The 18578-nt window shown below is 36.5% G+C and overlaps 1 protein-coding gene across 1 annotated transcript in view; it reads right to left on the bottom strand.

Annotated features, from left to right (window-relative positions):
* LOC122325512 (kelch-like protein 29) overlaps window positions 1-18578 on the bottom strand; it is a 108788-nt gene that overhangs the window by 46570 nt on the left and 43640 nt on the right. The window contains exons 5-6 of the mRNA XM_043220549.1: window positions 16126-16322; window positions 12280-12539 (exon numbers count right to left, since the gene is read on the bottom strand). Coding sequence (XP_043076484.1) covers window positions 12280-12539; window positions 16126-16322 — 457 coding nt within the window. The remainder of the gene's footprint in view (window positions 1-12279; window positions 12540-16125; window positions 16323-18578) is intronic.

Genomic DNA, 18578 nt, shown 5'->3' with positions numbered 1-18578 from the left:
AAAAATACGAAAAAAAGTATTTTATACATTAAATAATATATTATTTTATTTTATTACACATTATATAACAATTATATATTCATGTATCTATTTTATACAATTTAATAAACTTTATTTTATATTATCAAATTGTGTTCAATTCAAATATTTTAAATACACTTTGAATACATACAAATTCTGTAATATATTTTTTACATATAGCATTTTATTAATAACAATGTGACACATTTCATTTGATATCCTGATATATTTAGTCATTTTATATCAAATTTATATCTTATTGTAGTAAATGATCTATTTATTTTTAATAATAAAATAACTTTTCCATTTCCAATAAACTTGATAATATTTTTTCATACAAAATATCTTCTGACATGCATAAATACAAATGAATTTAAATTTTAAATATTTGAACGATTAATATTTTAACACTGATTCTAACTGATTATAATATATATATATATATATATATATATATATATATATATATATATATATATATATATATATATATATATAATAAAGATTAGTTCACAGTAGATTATTTACGTAATAGTTAAGTATGTAAGTATACATAAATAACCTGTTCTATATTCATTTGTTTTAACTATTTCATATCACAACTTTACAGCATTATATATGTCTGTGTTATACATTTAACCCCATCTGCTTATACCTGCATTGCTTTAAACTTGTAAAGCACAGTACTTTGACTAAACATGACGGCTCTGTCACCCTTTATTACCAGGCTTATTTGCATTGTAGCTAGATCTATGGAAAGTAGCAAGCTTTTTCACAGAATGAAAAGCCCTGTGTCAGGCCGTTTCACCCCGTCTGACCTGTAACCCAGCACACGCACCCATGGCATGCGGCTCTGTGAATTATTCAGCCATAAACAGCACAGGAGATGCACGCTAAGGGCATTAGCTGCACGCGCGTCCCGTATCCTCTGCCTCATTTATATTCATGTATCCAGCACCTCGCGCTTAGACCCTTTCCGATGCTAGGCTCAATTTGTCAATGAGCTTAACGACGCCGATCTCCAGCGCATTAAATCAATGCTAAAGGGATGTGACGTGCTGTGCTTAAGCCGGCCGTTCGGGTTGTGCCTGACGGACTTCATCAGGGTCTCATCCGTGAATCACACACCTCAGACTCCCCAGCTCCTCTCTGACGCCTCCTACAGCTATTTGTCTTCGTGTGTAGGCATGCCTTCAGAGCATTTCCCTTCTGTCGTGCGGGACCTCCGGGGACAGAGGGTCCTTCTGCTCCTGTAATGTAATTGTCAGGTGTTGATCACCTCAGAGAGAGAGAGGGTGACGGGACGAGGCGACGAATGCATGCATGATGAGGAAATCACACCACGTGCTCAAAGCAGCAGACAAGCCAGACTGCATCTCGTGTGCACACAAAAATGTATATGTGTGTGTGTGTATATATATATATATATATATATATATATATACATACATATATACATACATACATACTTATATACATATATATATATATATATATATATATATATATATATATATATATATATACACATATATATATATATATATATATATATATATATATATATGTATATGTATATATATATATATATATATATGTATGTATGTATATATATATATATATATATATATATATATATATATATATATATATATATAGTACTATCACTATATAGTTTTGTATTGTGTATATTTATTATGTATATAGAAATATGCACACATGTGCTCTAAGAAATAGTTACAATTTGTACTATATTTTCTATATTTTTGCTAAGTCATGCCACAGGACACTATCCAATTTTTACCCACATATAGTAAAAATACAGGTTTACATTTTATTATCAAAATGCTTTATTAATTAATTTATTTAGTAATTTTACTATATTTGTTTTGAATTAATTTATTATTTATTTATTTATTTATTTATTAATTTCTATTAAATCTTTATAAAATGTAATTAATTTAAATAACAATATAATATACTTTAATATAAACTAACTTTATCTATATATCTGTATATATTTATCTATATAATTATCTGTATTCCTGTCTGTCTATCTATCTATGATGTGCATAAAAAACAACATTTTTCATTTTTCTTTGCAACGGTGAAACAATAAACACTTCACCTAAGATCTTGAACATGAACCCAGCGCATGGTTAAAATGCACAGCTTCTTTCAAAAGTCAATTAGCAGACACTTCTGTCAGAAACGACCTGCAGTTCACTTGTTAACAGAGAGGTTAAGTGTCTTGCTTAAGGGCACAGTGGTGATCGCTCATCTCTTACTCCTCGCGCAGACCCGACCAGCGCATGTCCACCTCCACACTGCGCCGCTTAAAGAAGTTTTATGCATTCTCTCGACTCATTCGATATGCAAGAGGTATTGGCTTACTGGTGAGACATTGCGCGGTATCTCACCTTCCCGTCCCAGACACAATACTTACACACCTCAGCGGTCACATTAAACCTGCATACAGCATCAGCTCAGACACACACGCGCACACACACACACTCTCTCACGTCAGGGCTAATCAGTCTGACGCCACGCTGGGTTTCAATGACAGATTCTAGGTGTCAACCTGCTGGGGGCGTGCGGTGACGAGAAGCGCACGTGGAGTATTTTCCACTTCCTGCCGTCCGCCGGGCAGCAGGAAGCAGCATCTGGGTATCCACTTCTCTGTTCCCAAACCTACGAGCCGCCTGCCTAGACAGCACCCTAACAAGCACGGAACCTCATAAATGACTGATTAAAAACTCTTTAAACTGGCACCAGCTCTGTGCTCCTCACAAACATCTCTCTACATCCTAACGCGAGCTGCTAGAACTAACACCGCGATACTCAAATCAACATAAAATACACAGCATGAACAAACACTACGGTCTGAAATGAAGGCTTCAAAGGGAGCTTTCGCAGTAATGTCTATTTTGGGTTCCTCAAATAACCTTTCAGCTTATAGTTGTTAAAAGAGCCGTGTTTTTCTTAGCGCGAAGAACATTCTGTGTGATCTAAAGAATTTTCTGATACAAGGAAACTTTTGTAGAATGGAAAGATTCCATGGATGTTAAAGGTTATGCCTGAAACCAGAGATGACAATCAGGAACCTGGCTATATTTCTTTAAGGGAGACATTCGTCAGTTCACTCGTCACAATCTTGACTCACTGAAAGACACACTTAATAAAATATTTTCTTGCTCAGTGTTTTTCGAGTACAAATATCTTAAATCGAGTTTTAAATCGAGACAAAATTACTTGAAAAGCACAATTCCATAAGAATTTTTTTAAATGCATCAAAATTAAATATATACACACACAAATATATATATGTGTGTGTGTATATATATATATATATATATATATATATATATATATATATATATATATATATATATATATATACTGCAATATTAAATATTGAATATTGAATACTGAATATTCCAAAATATTTTCCAATACCTATACATATTTACATATGTACTAAACAATTTGTTTTTAATCAGACACACAGAAAAAGTATATTTCCCCTTTATATCAAATTAATATAATTTTTTAAATTTATATTACATTTTATTTTAAGCATAAAATAAGTCAAGTCCTTTTTTCCTTCAAAAAACAAGACATTAGCACGTTTATGTACATTTACATAACGCATTTAGCAAGTAACTTACAAAAGCGAAAAACAAAGGCTTAATTACAACAAATAACTACTATCTTAAGTATTTTGCCCCTCGAGTAAATGTATCTCGATTTAGAAATGATTCGAATGTTCGAGACAAAAATTCTTTTTTTTTTTTTTTGTTGGCAGTGCAGTACATAGAATTTGGCCAAAACAAGTACTTTCCCAAAAGCCTTTGAGTCAGGAGCACTGAGTGCGTCTGAAAACACTGCCTCCAGAGGCAGCTCAGGTTTAGAAACACAGCGAACGTGTGTGAGAGGCCTCATGTTGTTTTTTTACGCAGAAGATACCGAGTGTGGAGAAACTTTATTTAGTCTCCCTTAAATATAACATCAGCCAGGCAGAAAGAAATGAGCCACTGAAATATTCTCTCAAACACAAAACAGAGGAGTTCAGCCGGGGGGTATCCCTTCCTGAGAGAGAGAAAGAGAGAAACACAAGCGAAGAGAGGGAGAAGTCTGTGTGCATTGAAGCGAGATTCGGTTGGCCTTACGCCTGGCTTTCAGCTTTTGAAAGAGCGAACACAACAGAGATGTATGCACAGGAGCCGAAGCTGACTCACCGTCTCAATAAAACGCAACAGAGGCTGGCCGTTTTCTCAGCAGCCTCGCTTCCTCAAGCGTTTTTCTCGTTCATTTCCTTCATACTGCAGGCTTTTCGAAAAATGCTTTTAATAAATAGTTTTAAGACGTGGCTAGCGCTGAGATTTTAGAGTCCCGCGTGAAAAAGAACGAAGGCCCACACTGAGCGCAGCCAAATTCATTTCAAAAATGCATTACAATGTAAAGCTATTGACTTACGGTGATTCAAATCTATATATTAAACAGAATTGAAAATAGCGGTATGACACCTTTATACTAAAAAGACTATTTTTCATTGTAACAAGACAAAACGCGCATTACTGTATTGCATTTACGCAGCGGACTAGTAATAAACATGCTTTAATTAGAATTTTAGTGCATTGATTCATTCAAATTGTTCAAGTATTATAAATGAACCAGTTCAAAAACTGTGATTAAAAAGGTGCTTCAGTGATGAAATACTTAGTATACAAAATCCTGTAGCTCCCCGCTATATTGTAACTCAGATTAGTGTTTTTACATTTATTAGTAAAAACGAATTCAAGAACATTAAAGTAAAATGCTACCTAATTGATAATAATACTGCTCTTTTTCAATGTAGCTTCTCCAACACTGATGAAATAAGCTGATTTAGTTTCTACTGTGGATTTAAGGTGTTTCTATGTACTGTGCGGTATATAGTACACAGAGATATTAATTGGCGATTAATTCTTTAAACGGATTAATTTTTATAAATCATTCAACTTATTTATTAGAAGCTATAAACAAACAAACAACCTTGTTAAGCTATGAATCAAATGAATCATAAATGATGGCACAATACCAAACTATTGGCTTATGGTAAATAGAATATATAAAGTTTACAGTAAAATACAGTAAAATGCTATTTTATTTGCAACAAAGAAGCCCTGTAACATGACAAAACACTTGGCACTATGTGGAAAACTAAATGTTACATGCATGGCAAAATGAAATAAACATAGTCCATATGTCCATATGATACACTTAAGTGAACAACATTCATATCTAGGTAGGCATTTCTGTGCTTTTTTCTTGCAAAGAAATATTTAGTATTGAAAAAAACTGATGTCCATGACAATGTTTTAATTGAATTTAGGGTGTTTCTACATTTATCAATGCATAAATAATCAATTAATAATAATTTAATTTAAAATTTAAAAAAAATGTAATCCTTTTCCTACTGGATTTCCTTTTGTGTGGTAGATTTGTTGTTAAATATTCACTTGTTTCTCTTTCTACTGTACCTTTAAGACAGCTATATGTTTATAATACAAAGAGATATATGCCCAGAAATGAACTGGTAAATTGCTTTTAACTGATTATTTATATGAATCATTCAAATGATCTGACTCGCTGAAATGAATCAAACTTTCCCAGTTCAACGTAATGAGTTTAGAAGAGTATGTTTGATTATCGGATGCATGAATGAACAAATGATCTCATTAAGCATTACCAAACGAACGACTGTACAACGCAAAACAAAAATCAGCTTATAGTGAATAAAAACTTTATGCCAGAATAGTACTATAATACTAACTTTTTCAGTGCTTCCCACTGTATTACATGCTCAACTTTACATATGTTGTCAGGCTGAAGTAATAAATTCTTTTTTGAAATGATTCATATCCAGCATATTTGCTAAAATTACTCCAAACGTCACAGGGTGAGTTCAGAAGAGCGTCTTCGATTATCGACCAACACCTTTGCGTTGTAAACTTTACATCCGTGTAGCAGATTGAACTCTTATTTCCACCGAGCCGGAAAGATCTAGGTATTTTATGATGCGAAATTAAGCACAAATCAATAACATAAACATAAACAGACCGATAACCGCCCAGCACATTTGATCCGCAAACCATAATAAACTCCAGCGCTTCTCTGCTATATATTTGCTTTACGGTTTTAATTCAGACTAAATGATCATCGTGAAACGGTAATAGTCCAGACGCCACGTCTTTATGCTCGGACTGAATGAGGGGCGAGATTGAAGTCCTTAGTAACATCTGCAAATTCAAGAAGTTCTGATCTCATTAAAAGGCTGGAATGGGAAGATTCTCCTCTATGCCCTCAAGTCAAACATGACCCCGGCAGCTAATGAGTACTGTCTGCCAGGGCCGAGCATCAACGCCGCCACATCCATTGTTATTTTCTGACTGCTGAATTAGATATCCCTGCCGAGGGTGAATGCAGATTGCCCCCTTGTGCAAAAACCATCATTAAGCATTCTTTTCAGCTGCATATTAGTTCTCTCCTCAAAGGAGATGCAATTAATCAACCTTCTTTGTCAGCCGGCCTCACCGGTCACGATAAAGTGCCGTATGAATTCGTCCGGGGCGTTTCTTTAATGGTTCCGCTGCGCAGGGCTTGGCAGGATTGCAAGGCTCTAATTGAACGCGTGCGGGCCGGGCTCCGGACGTGTCGTGGAAAGGGTTTGGAGTTTGACTTGTGCTCGGCGGGACAAGGGCCTGATCTTTGGCGGGCTCCAGAGCCGTGCTGTTAGCAATCTCGGGAAGTTTAGTTTGCGTTTGAGTGACAGCGTGACTGCTGCTTGGTCCCGGCAGGTGGACGCGTGGCACTGAGGCCAAGGTTTATCAAAGCTGATTTTTGTGCTTGCGCATGATATTCGAGTCACTGGAGGCGGTCGGACTACGAGGTTTGCTTTCTCTTTTGAACAATCGAATCTCGGGCTACGCTGTTAAGACTGTCTGAAGTATATTGGACGCAGAACAAAACAGAGCACGATTACTGGGAATCAGGATGCTACTACTGGGGCGTCTAATAGGAAAGGACATAAGAACAATAAAAAAAGTGGTTGGGCACATTAGAAACTTCATCGGACTGACTTATGCATATTAAGTAGTTGATGTAATGCTTGCACAGTAATTGTAATTTACTGATAGCAATCAGATTGCCTTAATGAATAGATTTCAAGGAAAGCAGGCACTTAAATTAAGTGACTCATATGTTCAAAGGAGTGCAGCAGTTACTGCCCACATTTAAAGCCACCTTGGATCTGAAAATAAAACAAAATGGTCAAGGTCAGCTTATTTATATAGCACATTTAAACAACTAGTGTAATAAGTACACTGCAGTGCCACAGAAGAAGCATTCAGTCTTTAAAGAACCATCTCTTTCTTACCTTTTTATAATTTGAACAACCTTTTTTTGCCACAAAGAACCTTTTGTGAAACACAAAGGTTGTTCAGGTGTTAAAGGCTCTTTATGGAATCACAAAAAGGTTCTTCTATGGCACTGTGAACACTAGTAGCCAACAAAAGCTACACAGCACAGTTCTACCAAAACCTGGGAATGCAAGTGGGTCTTAAGCCCTAGTTTAGTCGCAGATCTGATGTCCTGAGTTAAGCTATTCCATAGTCTTGATCCAGCTATCGAGAAAGCTTGAGTCCCTTTCTGGTTTAAATGAGAACAGGAAACAAGCAGGAGTTGTTTAGCAGAGGATCTGTGGCGTCGTCAAGATTGTTGGTAATTGAGAAGCTCGGCAAGATAGGATGAATCTACACCATTTAATGTTTAAAAAAACAAATAATAAAACTTATAAATGGATTCTATACTGCACTGGAAACCAATGAAGCGATGCTTTCCCTCCTCCTGTTGCCAGTCAGCAGCCTCGCAGCTGCATTTTGAACCAACTGCAAGTGATACATAGAGATTGATTGAGACCCATATAAAGTGCATTGCAATGGTCTAATCTGGAAGAAAGGAAAGCACGGAAAACGATCTCCAAATCTTTAAATGAGAGCATATGTTTTAATTTGGCTGTTTGCCTTAACTGAAAGAAGCTGCTCTTCACTACTGCACTTATCTGTTCTTCAAAATTCAAAAGTTTTTAGCAAAAGGATGAACATTGGAAGACAGAAAATCTAGGTTAGTAGACAGCAGCAGATGGCCCAAGTAAAAGATATTCATCTCAGTTTTGCTCTCATTTAATTGGAGAAAGTTTCTTGCTGTCCAGCATTTGATATCTTTAAAACACTTTATAGCAAGGGTTCATAATAAGAGATCTCAGAACTAAAGGGGATGCAAATCTTAGTATTGTTAGAATAACAATGATACAAAATATTATATTTCCTCGTAACAAAACCCATGAAGGACCCCTGAGGTACCCCGTAAGTGAGTGGAAGATGTAGAGAATCTAGTTTTGTACCCCTGATGCCAACTTCATTCCTTAGACGATTCAGTAGAGTATCATGATCAGCTGAATACTAATCATAAAAAATAATAATAAATGAATAAATAAATAAAATTATAAGACAAATGACTCAAAGTGTTTAACAACTGGATGAAGACGAAGCATTCCAAGTCATGAAACTGAATTAAAATATTGATTGAGAGATATCAAAAGTGGTTTATAAATATAGAAAAATATATATTTATATATATATATACCCCAGAAAACTTACTGGCTTTAATGTGTATTTTAAGTACACGCAGAGTACAAGTAGTTTGAAAATGTAGGCAAAAATATAGAAAATGTATACTGATTCTATTATATTTTTTTCGCAATGCTTCACTAGAGTGAATCTGATTGTAGAATATTTCCTTTCATAATTCATGGATAGCCTAGACCAGTGGTTCTCAACTTTATCATTTAAACATACAAAATCACACAACTGAAAAAATTTGGTATTTTTGGTTTATGGAAGAAAAACACGATGAATAGCATACAATGCTAACACAAACCGTTCATGAAGCATGTAAACTGCTCCAGAAAAGAATGAATATTATACCTTCATGCAAATCCTTCCTAGCTAACAAACGTACCAGTTATGTGACATTAAGCCTGTCAACATCCCATCTGACCGCAGATACTGCACAGCATGTTTTTTTCTCAGGCACTCTTTACTTAAACTGCATCTGTCAGAAGTGTCAACAGCTTTCATGCACGTCTTTTAAAATAAGTCTTGCATCAGAAAAACTTAAAAACAAAGCTGTTTGTTGATCGTGACGCTCCTTTGACCGTTCACTCCGCGACCCACCCAGATCGACCAGTTAAGAGTTCACTAGGAAATGGACTGCTAAACACAGTAAAAAAAAAGTTATTGAGATATAAAAACAAAAATAAAGCATAATAACGGCTCCAACAGAAGCATCGATTAACAACTTCAAGAGCTCACTGTGGTGTTAAAAATCAATTCCACTAGGGAAAATAATGGGATTTTTGTCAAGCAAATGGACCAAGCAAAATAAAAGCTCTTAAAATATTATAACTATTTGCACCAAGAAGTGAGGGAAATGATTTATAAAATGTCTAAATGCTTGCTACACTGGATGCCTTACTGTCAACTTTTAGTCATAATGACAACCGCATTTATGATGACAGTCAAAATCAGGTTTCGCGCGAGACTAGATCTGTGTGTTCTGAACGCTTCGGTAAATCCGTCCGATCTTTCACACTCTTTAAGCAAGTGATAAAACAAGCATCTAGGTACTTTTATCCCCGAAATATTGACATATTCTCAATCCAATTTCTTTCCGCAATCTCAGAACGAGTCCCCATAAATCACCCAGTCCATCTAGATGTATGACTACTGGACCAAGGACAAAGTAAGGATCATTTACTAACATTAGGACAGGGCTGATCGCTCTCATCTCATGCAGGGGTTCGTTCCGGTCCCAGGTGTGCCGTAAGAGTCTCTATTTAAAGCTCGGCTCCTTCCCCAGCGACTCGCATGGGCCCTTGTGTTACAAGCACATAAAAAGCATGTTGACTCACTGTAATAAACTAATGCAAATTGTGCAGCGGCGTGAAGGATCGCACAATAAAGGTCCATACATCACTGCGCATGGAGGTCTGGCGGCTGCACGCGGCCCACACCCGCTAATTTACAACTAATTCACAGTGAAGGATAAAAGTTGTTATTTTTTTCATTATCTATACTTTCGGCCAAAAAATTATACTCATGTCTGACCGCCGAGACGCTCTCGCGAACAAACGTTTGCTCAGAGCAACAACAAACATTTGCCTCTGCGTTTGTGCATTGACTGTGACAATTGGAGCTGATATATCCTTAGGAAATGTCAGTGGATTCAATCAAATTCAGTCCATCGGAGTCTGGAAGGGGATGAAATTCAGAAAGAGAGAAAGGAACGGGGGGGGAAAGATTGTAAAAAATGCATCCATGGCTCAATGTTCCAGAGTTGTTTATGAACTCTGCGCGGTGGTGGGGCGTTTTATAGCGGAGAGAAACTTTGGTGGTGCATGAGGGGGTTTTTGAAGCAGCAGCACTGTCACACATGGCTCATCCATTTCAGACAGTCACTGCACCACATCAGTGCTCCAAAGGGTCCAATGTCATGCCACACGGCCCCTGAATATCTGATCTCGGCCCTCGGCTTCTGCACGGCTCTCTGCTCCGAGCTCTCTTATTTATGTTTGCTGCGACTTGCCTGAATGTATTCTTCAGGGTAACAGAAATAGAAGTGCAAGGCCAGCAAAATGGTGTTGACCTCTTGTTCTCGGGGCTACGGGAAGCCAAAACTTCTTCAATGTGAAGTGAGATTTGAGGAAGCCCTATTGAATTGCCTAGCCCACCGCAGACAGGTCTTTTGATCCATAAAGAAACAAAGGCACTTCAGGGGGCCTGAACTCTTGCTGTGTCTCAACAAAAAGAGGCAAAATTCTGCTTTCGCACAAAACTACCAAACTGAAAGCGGTCACAGCGCTAAATAAAACAATTTTAAGACTTAATGTGAAAAACATACACTAAAAATTGATTAAGAACAGACTTTGGGAATTCACGAGGCCGCTTTTTTTCCACTTTTGAAAGATGAAATACCTGGGTCAAAAATACAACACAACAGCAGGAAATGATTTTATCAGACTGCGCTTGTTGTGTTGTACGTTGCTGATACATTAAATACATGTTTCTAAGGGTCATTCGTTTGGGGAGCAGACTAGATTTATAGGGTTAGATTTGTGACTGACATTCATCTGTGGATTACGATCATTTATGATTCAACAAAAAAGAATCAGCTGAAAAGAGTCATTCACTGAGGAACTACACTACAGAGTCTGTGCTATGTTTGAATCACTAAAAATAACTGTTTCGTAAGAGTCATAAATTGAGGAATAGTATACTCCGGTTGGATTTATTAACTAAACAGTACGAAAAACGATTAAACAGTAATCACTCTGTATGTTTGTACTATTTGTTTTTAAAAAGAATCAGCTTATCATTAGTTCAGATTTGACTCACTAAAAGAACTGGTTCGTGAGAGTCGTTCAGGAATCAGACTACACAAATCATGCTGTTTTAGTTTGATTTACTAAAAGAGTAATTTGTCCAGGAACTGGAGATATTAGTTTATTCAGGAATGAGACTACGCAGTTTGTGCAACGTTTTTTGAAGTACTAAAAACAACTGTTTCTTGATCTTATTTGCGATACGACTTCAATTCACTTACTATTGTTCGAAACTGAAGCTATATTGGCCATGCTTGATGTTTTTGACTGATTCACCAAAAAGTACTGATTCATAAGTATAATTTGTTTAGAAAGCAGATTGTTCTTTGCTTGTGCTGCTTTTCAGAACCAGTTCGTAATTCAGCAATCACATTAAACTGAAATGAATCAGGTCATAATTGTACTAAAGAACCTTGTGAGGTAAATACGTAATGACTGGATAGTTCGCCCAGTAAATTCTTTCATCATTCACACTTCCTCATGTCCTTCCGAACCGGTATGAACTTCCGCCTTCTGTTAAACGTGGGCAACAAAACAGATGATAGCCATTGACTTCCATGCTATTTGCCCTATACTACAGACCTCAATGTCTACTGTGAACTGTTTGATTACCCAAATTCTTTAAAATACTATACAGAAAATACTAAAATACTAAAAGTATTTGGTTCAGTGAGTCCGGTTCAGTTCTTTTAAGATGTATTTGGAGGACAAAATGTAGATTTACATTAGAAGCAGCTTCTTTAACAAGCACATGTAAATGTTTCTGCTGATCTCACCTGTACTCTTGCGACTGGGTCCTTCTTGATCCACTTGACGACGGTCTCATAAACCAGCTCCTCGGCCTTGGTGTTCAGGCTGTCATTGGACAGGTAGTTAACGAGGTCTTCTTTGGAGATGCTGAGAATCTCGTCTTGTCCCGCCACGTCGGGGAAGTTCTGCAGGGCGAAGGCCTTGGCCATGTTGTGGAGCTCCGTGCAGCACATGGCCTCGGCCATGGCCAGAACCCCCAGGCAGTTTGCTGCAGTCAGCTGCTTTTCTGAAGAAGAGAACAAGAGAGGCCCTCACATCCATAAAAGATCACAACAACGAGGGGATGAGGCTCTAGCAAAGCTATCTGTGCCGTATATCTGGAAGGCTCCAGAGAAGGGCCCCTGTTTAAGGCGCTCCGGAGACAAACAACAGAACAAATCAATTGGGCTCAGAGCGGTGGGTTGGGATGCTGTCCTGTGGATTAGAACGGCAAGGTGAAGCTCATCTTTAGTCCCGCTGAGTCACATCTGAAGGTATTTGACCAAGCGGGTGCAAAGGTGCACATTTTTAACAAGGCAAGAGCCTTTTTGTAAGTGGAGAGCCCTATTTTACACAGCAAGAGCTGAATATGAGTCCACGGTGAATGAATCTAAGCCTGGATTGCCGGTCTGAGTGGTTTCTTAAGAATCTCTTTCTAATTCAAATTCAAGCATACTAAGAAAAGTTAAAGTAGACGTGTGTGGTGAAATGCTAAAGGTATGAAATTCATTAAAAAAACGGTGTGATTTTACAGATAAATATACACAGTTCGCTTTAGTTTAAGGATAAATTAAATTGTTCAAAATGAATGGTAAATCATTTCTAATGTAAAAAGAATTCTATTTTAAATAACGTTCTAATCTTCAAAGAATCCTGAAAAACTATCAACTGTGTTCAACACTGATAATAATAACAACAACAGTTTCTTGGGCAGAAAATTAACATGTTAGAATAATTTCCTGAAGACTGGAGCAATGATGCAAGCAAAATCAGCTTTGAAACTAATAATAAATTACATTCAAATAGAAAGCAGTTATTTTAAATTGCTTCAATGTTTTTTGGATCAAATAAATGCAGCCTTTGTGAGCAAGGTTATAATCGTGCATTATAATCATTCATAATATGCATTGCAATACGTGATTTTTTGTTATAAAAAATGATAACCAATATACATAAAAGTTTTTAAGTAAAGTGATACAGAGATTTCTTTGTTCCTTAAAAATATTAACTTTATATATATGATAAAGATCATGTGACGTGACACTCACACACACACACACACACACACACACACACACACACACATATATATATATAAACAAAAACTATATGCAAAAATAAAAATGCTCAGGCTTTTGCATGTAAATGTATATATGTTAATGAGTTTTTCTCACTAAAAACTGAGATATGAGGAAGAATAGTACATTTTATTAATTAATCGGAATATATTTCCTATACGCATTAGCAATCAATTAAAATGGCAAAATATAAAATGCTACATGAATGTCAATTTCAATGCACGTTATGTAATTTTAAAAATGATATTTTCTGTACGTAACTAACATTGAAGCCCACGCTTGCTGCAATGCAGAATGCTCGTCTCTGACAATCTGTCCAAAATCCAATAAACAAATGAGTCCAAGACTGCAAACAACAAGGACAGCAGATCTAAATCACTCCGTAACAGACGCAACCTGATTCGGATAAACGTAATAAATGCGGACCGCGCGAAACCCCGTGACATCGGCAGACCTTACGCAACCCAATTTGTCTCCAATATAAAACAGAAGAGTACAAATTGTTGTAAAAATGGTTGAGTGAGCGCCTGGTGGAGGCAGATGGGCTTTTATTATGTCTGGGTCTTTGGAGGCTGGCCTGCAGCGTGCCATCGCCAATAAGCCAAACGGGCCACTCGTCTTCTTCCACTCTCGGAGGAAGGAAAAATGATTTTTTTTGTTAGGTGAGGTTTTTGTGCCAGAGGCTGTAAATGGCGTGCCGCAGACAGACCGCAGAGCGAGGCTTATGCCCGACGCTGGCATGAGTTTATAGACACGCTCTGAAGTTTCTGTGTGTGGCATCGCAAACAGAGCACCCACCACTAACACACCTCGCTATACCAATACAGCTTCGGCTGCTCTAACCTTTTTTTTTCTTAAACCTATTTTAAAGCAAGCTCTGGTAACACGCGGTCCTTGAATTCCCAGACCGTGTGCTGTGAAGTTCGGCATTGAAATATATTTCCAAACCCGTGTTCCCCCTCGTTCCTGCACACCCTCGCTGGACTTAATCAATTGTTTTGTACTTTGTAACTTTGACGTGCAATCTGATTTTCTGCCCAAAGGCACAAACCAATCCTCAACCTGATGTTTCTGAATGCATTACACTGACTTTCATTTGGTGGGGTCTTACAGGCACTTGAAAACATTGTGGAGCACTTCTGCAGACTAGAAAGAAACAAATCAATAGCTTTTGGTGGTATATATTTACTGCCTGATCAACTGACCTTTTAAACCAGAAGTTTGACTTTGTCCACATTCTTGCTGCATATAGTATATCAATGGTATCACAAACCTCAGCAACATGACTTTTTGATAAGGTAATACCATCGCTGAAGCTTTCTGAGATGTTCCACTAGCATTATGTATGACTCTTTCTTCAAGTAAGAACGCTATATATTTTTTTTATTAGAACTTTTATAGAACTTTTTCATTACTTATTTTGGCTGTTTAATAGTATTATTATTGTTTAAATTTAAATGCCTTTTCATGCAAAGATTTTATTGTTTTAACCTTGTCTCAACCTTCAAAAAGAGTTGCATATTTTAAGACTGGGACAAGGGTCAAACAACAAAATTATTTTTTAATAGTTTGAGGTTGGTAGGTGGTAAAAAAAGAAAAAGAAGAAGAAAAAAAAAACACCATAGCTAACAATAATTCCACCAGAGGTTGAAAATAGTCTTTTATGCTCACTCTGACTGTATTTATTTAATATAAAATACAGCGAAAACAGTAACATTGTAAAATATTTGCTTTCTATTTAAATGCCATTGATTCCTGCCATTCAAAGCAATTTTTAGCATCGTTACTGTAGTCGTCAGTGTCACGTGATTTTTCAGAAATCATGCTAATATGCTGATTTGCTGTTTGTCAATGTTGAAACAGTCTTCAGTTGATAGAATCTGATTAATAGAAAGTTCAAAAGAGCAGTATTTATGTGAAATAAAAATATTTGCTACGTTATAAATGTCTTTACTTTCTGATCAATTTAAAAAAAAAAAAATAAAAATCTCAATGAGCCTTGAATGTTGAATACAAGTAATGCATATTTTATACAAATAGAAAAGCTTAATAAATAATAAAAAAAGAAAGGTAAATACCACGGAATATATTTTTATTGCGAACGGAATATATTTTTATTGTGCAATTTAGTGATACTGTTTAAAAAGAGTGAAAATATGTTAGATAAAACTCTACGAAATTAGCTTTAGCGAGCTTTAGCGGTGTTTTTATGTATAATTGGCTACTTCTCACTAGTTTAAAGTTGACTATTCCAAGTCTCACTATTTTAAGTAGTCTAAAAGTGCTCATAGTTGAAGAAACACTCGTACTTTCTCAACCTAAATTTTTCCTCATCTCCTGCCAGACCTTTCCTCACTCTGTTGGTCATCTTTATATTTGGTATTGATCGGAATAATCAGTGCTGGATGAGATTGTGACATCGGGTTTGACATTTCAATGCAATTGTTCTCTGACCTTTATACAAATGAAAGAATGCATCATACAGCTTGAACACGACTCCATCTGATGGATGCCGGGATCTCATGAGCGGCGTACCTAAGAAAGACACGCAGACTTTGCAGAAGGTGTTGAACTGAAACTTGTTGGCGGCCTCCAGCAGGGTTTTGGCGTTGGCCGAGTGGATGACCAGCGAGCCGGTGTAGACGAACTCCAGCAGCAGCTCCAGCACATCTGCACCGATGTTAGTCATCTTCAGCTCCAGCTTCTCTCCACTGCCCGGTTCCCTCGACGACCTGACCGCACACACACACACACACACACAACACACAGCTCATGACCACAGGGAAAGTCATATGACCACATCATGTTTCAAATACATCCAAAATCCATTACAGGATGATTCTATCAAACGGATGCCTTTTCCGGGTTTGCAAAAGTAATGTTTTGAAGGGAATTATGTAAGATTTTAATAGGATAGAAAGGATTTTTTTCCATCTTAAGGAACTTTTTAATTCACAATAGAAATTTACAATAGGACCTATTTATTTATTTAATTATTTATTTTTCGTTTTTAAGAAAATAAAGTTCAGCATCTAATTTGTTTAAAATATTATTAAATTACAATCTGTATTAAGAATTAGTTAATCAGTAGTATTTTTTTTGTACTTTACATTTTACAAATATACTTTTATTTGCTTTCATAAATATGCTTATTATATACACTAACGAAGAAAATGTGCTAACACATTCATATTATATTTGAATAATTGTCAGCATTAATTATGATTAATACAGTTTGCATCAATTTTTCCTGGCAGGATCATAGCCAAACTATGTTGTTTGTAGATAGTTATATAATTAAAATGTAACTATATAAATAGTTGATTATTTAAAAACAAACAAATTAATGAAAAAGTAAGCCTTTTACAAAAAAATAAAAAAATAAATTGCTACTAAATTTCAAAGAAATGGCATGACACAATTAAATATCAAATTGTGAAGTACAAAAACGAAATATTAAGAAAATAATCAAATAATCTTTGTTTTATTTATAAAAATATGCAAATCTTTTGCAGTGTAGTAATACATTTTAACTAAAATAAAAAAGTGCTAGCTTTTACTTTCATATATTGCAGTTTGTCATCATGAAACATGGCATTAATGACACAAAGATGGTTTAAATAAAACTAAAAAAATATGTAAAGATTTTTATGAATGCATTATTAACTTGTAAACGTGTGTGTATATATATATATATATATATATATATATATATATATATATATATATATATATATTATTATTTTAATTTTTTCACAAAAGGCATCCGTTTTGTAGAAGGACCCTACAGGAAAAGCATAAAACACAGTACTTTTTGTTTCTTGCATCTGAAATGAAACTCAATCTGAATGAAAGAAAGAAGTGAAACGCTTCTTATGAAACATGAGCGTGGCATGCTTTGAGGACGAGCGCAGGTGGCCCGCGAATGCGCAGCGAGAATGACGGGGGAAGAAAGACGCGGAAGGAGAGGAGGACCGACGCCGCAATCTGGCTGTCCACATGGAGCGATCGCGCAGTAAAGGGCTTCATTACATTAATACGATCCGAGCAGCACCCCGAGCTCATCCGCCAAACTCACGCGGTTACCTTCCCCGCTCGAGTCTTTCACGCGCAGGCGTCCCGATCACTTCAAATGTGATCATTCCCAGGGGTGGATGGGAAATGTGAATAATAAGCAGCGTCAGTGGTTTTATGCTCTGAGAGGAACGATAATCCCCTGAAGGTCAAGGGCAGGAGGAGTGAAATTAATAGCCAAGCAGCCGTTGATTGTGTTTTAGTGAGGGCTGAAGATAGCACTGATGTGTACGGTCACCAGATAAGTGCCAGGCTACCAGACGGAAAGCCGATATACATGGAAAGGCCATTAAGGTGAAAATGAGGTGATTCTAGATATTTTTCTCGGCCCCGTGTGATAATCCGCTCGCCGATTTTCTACGAAAATATCTTTTCGGCCGAATATTTTCCCTGCTGATGTATTGATTAAACCGCTGGGCATTCGATCTCGCTCTGCAAATTGGGTTTAAATGCAATAGCGAGCCGTCTTAAGTTTCAGGCAACTCTGAAATCACGTTCCCACGGTTCCCGCTGAGCGAAGACTGTCTATAAAGTGATGCAATGCTGAAAAACATCAAGTGTCTAAACGCTACTGCATTCAAAACAAGCAGACGGGAACGCCGGTGTGTTCGAAAGCAAAATATTTCATCACATTTTCACCTTCTTACATGGTTCCTGAACAGAAAACATTTTCTGGATAAACTGGCATTTTAGTCTGCAGCTGAATGCAGTGGGATCCGAATAAAACTGCTTATACTAAAACGCTAATGACTTCATTTGAACATTTTTAGTACACTTTCATGTGTTGTTGATTTGGCCTCGCCTATGAAAGTAAAAATAGATTTAAAGATTTAAAAATCAATCAACTTAACTACAGCCATAATCCAACAGAATGTAGCCTCTGGGAAGCAATAATACAATTGACTTTATATGGC

Source organism: Puntigrus tetrazona, chromosome 20 (genome assembly GCF_018831695.1).
Source record: "Puntigrus tetrazona isolate hp1 chromosome 20, ASM1883169v1, whole genome shotgun sequence".
Classification (NCBI taxonomy): domain Eukaryota; kingdom Metazoa; phylum Chordata; class Actinopteri; order Cypriniformes; family Cyprinidae; genus Puntigrus; species Puntigrus tetrazona.
The sequence above is the reverse complement of the archived record's forward strand: the minus strand, read 5'-3'. Positions and strand labels throughout refer to the sequence as shown.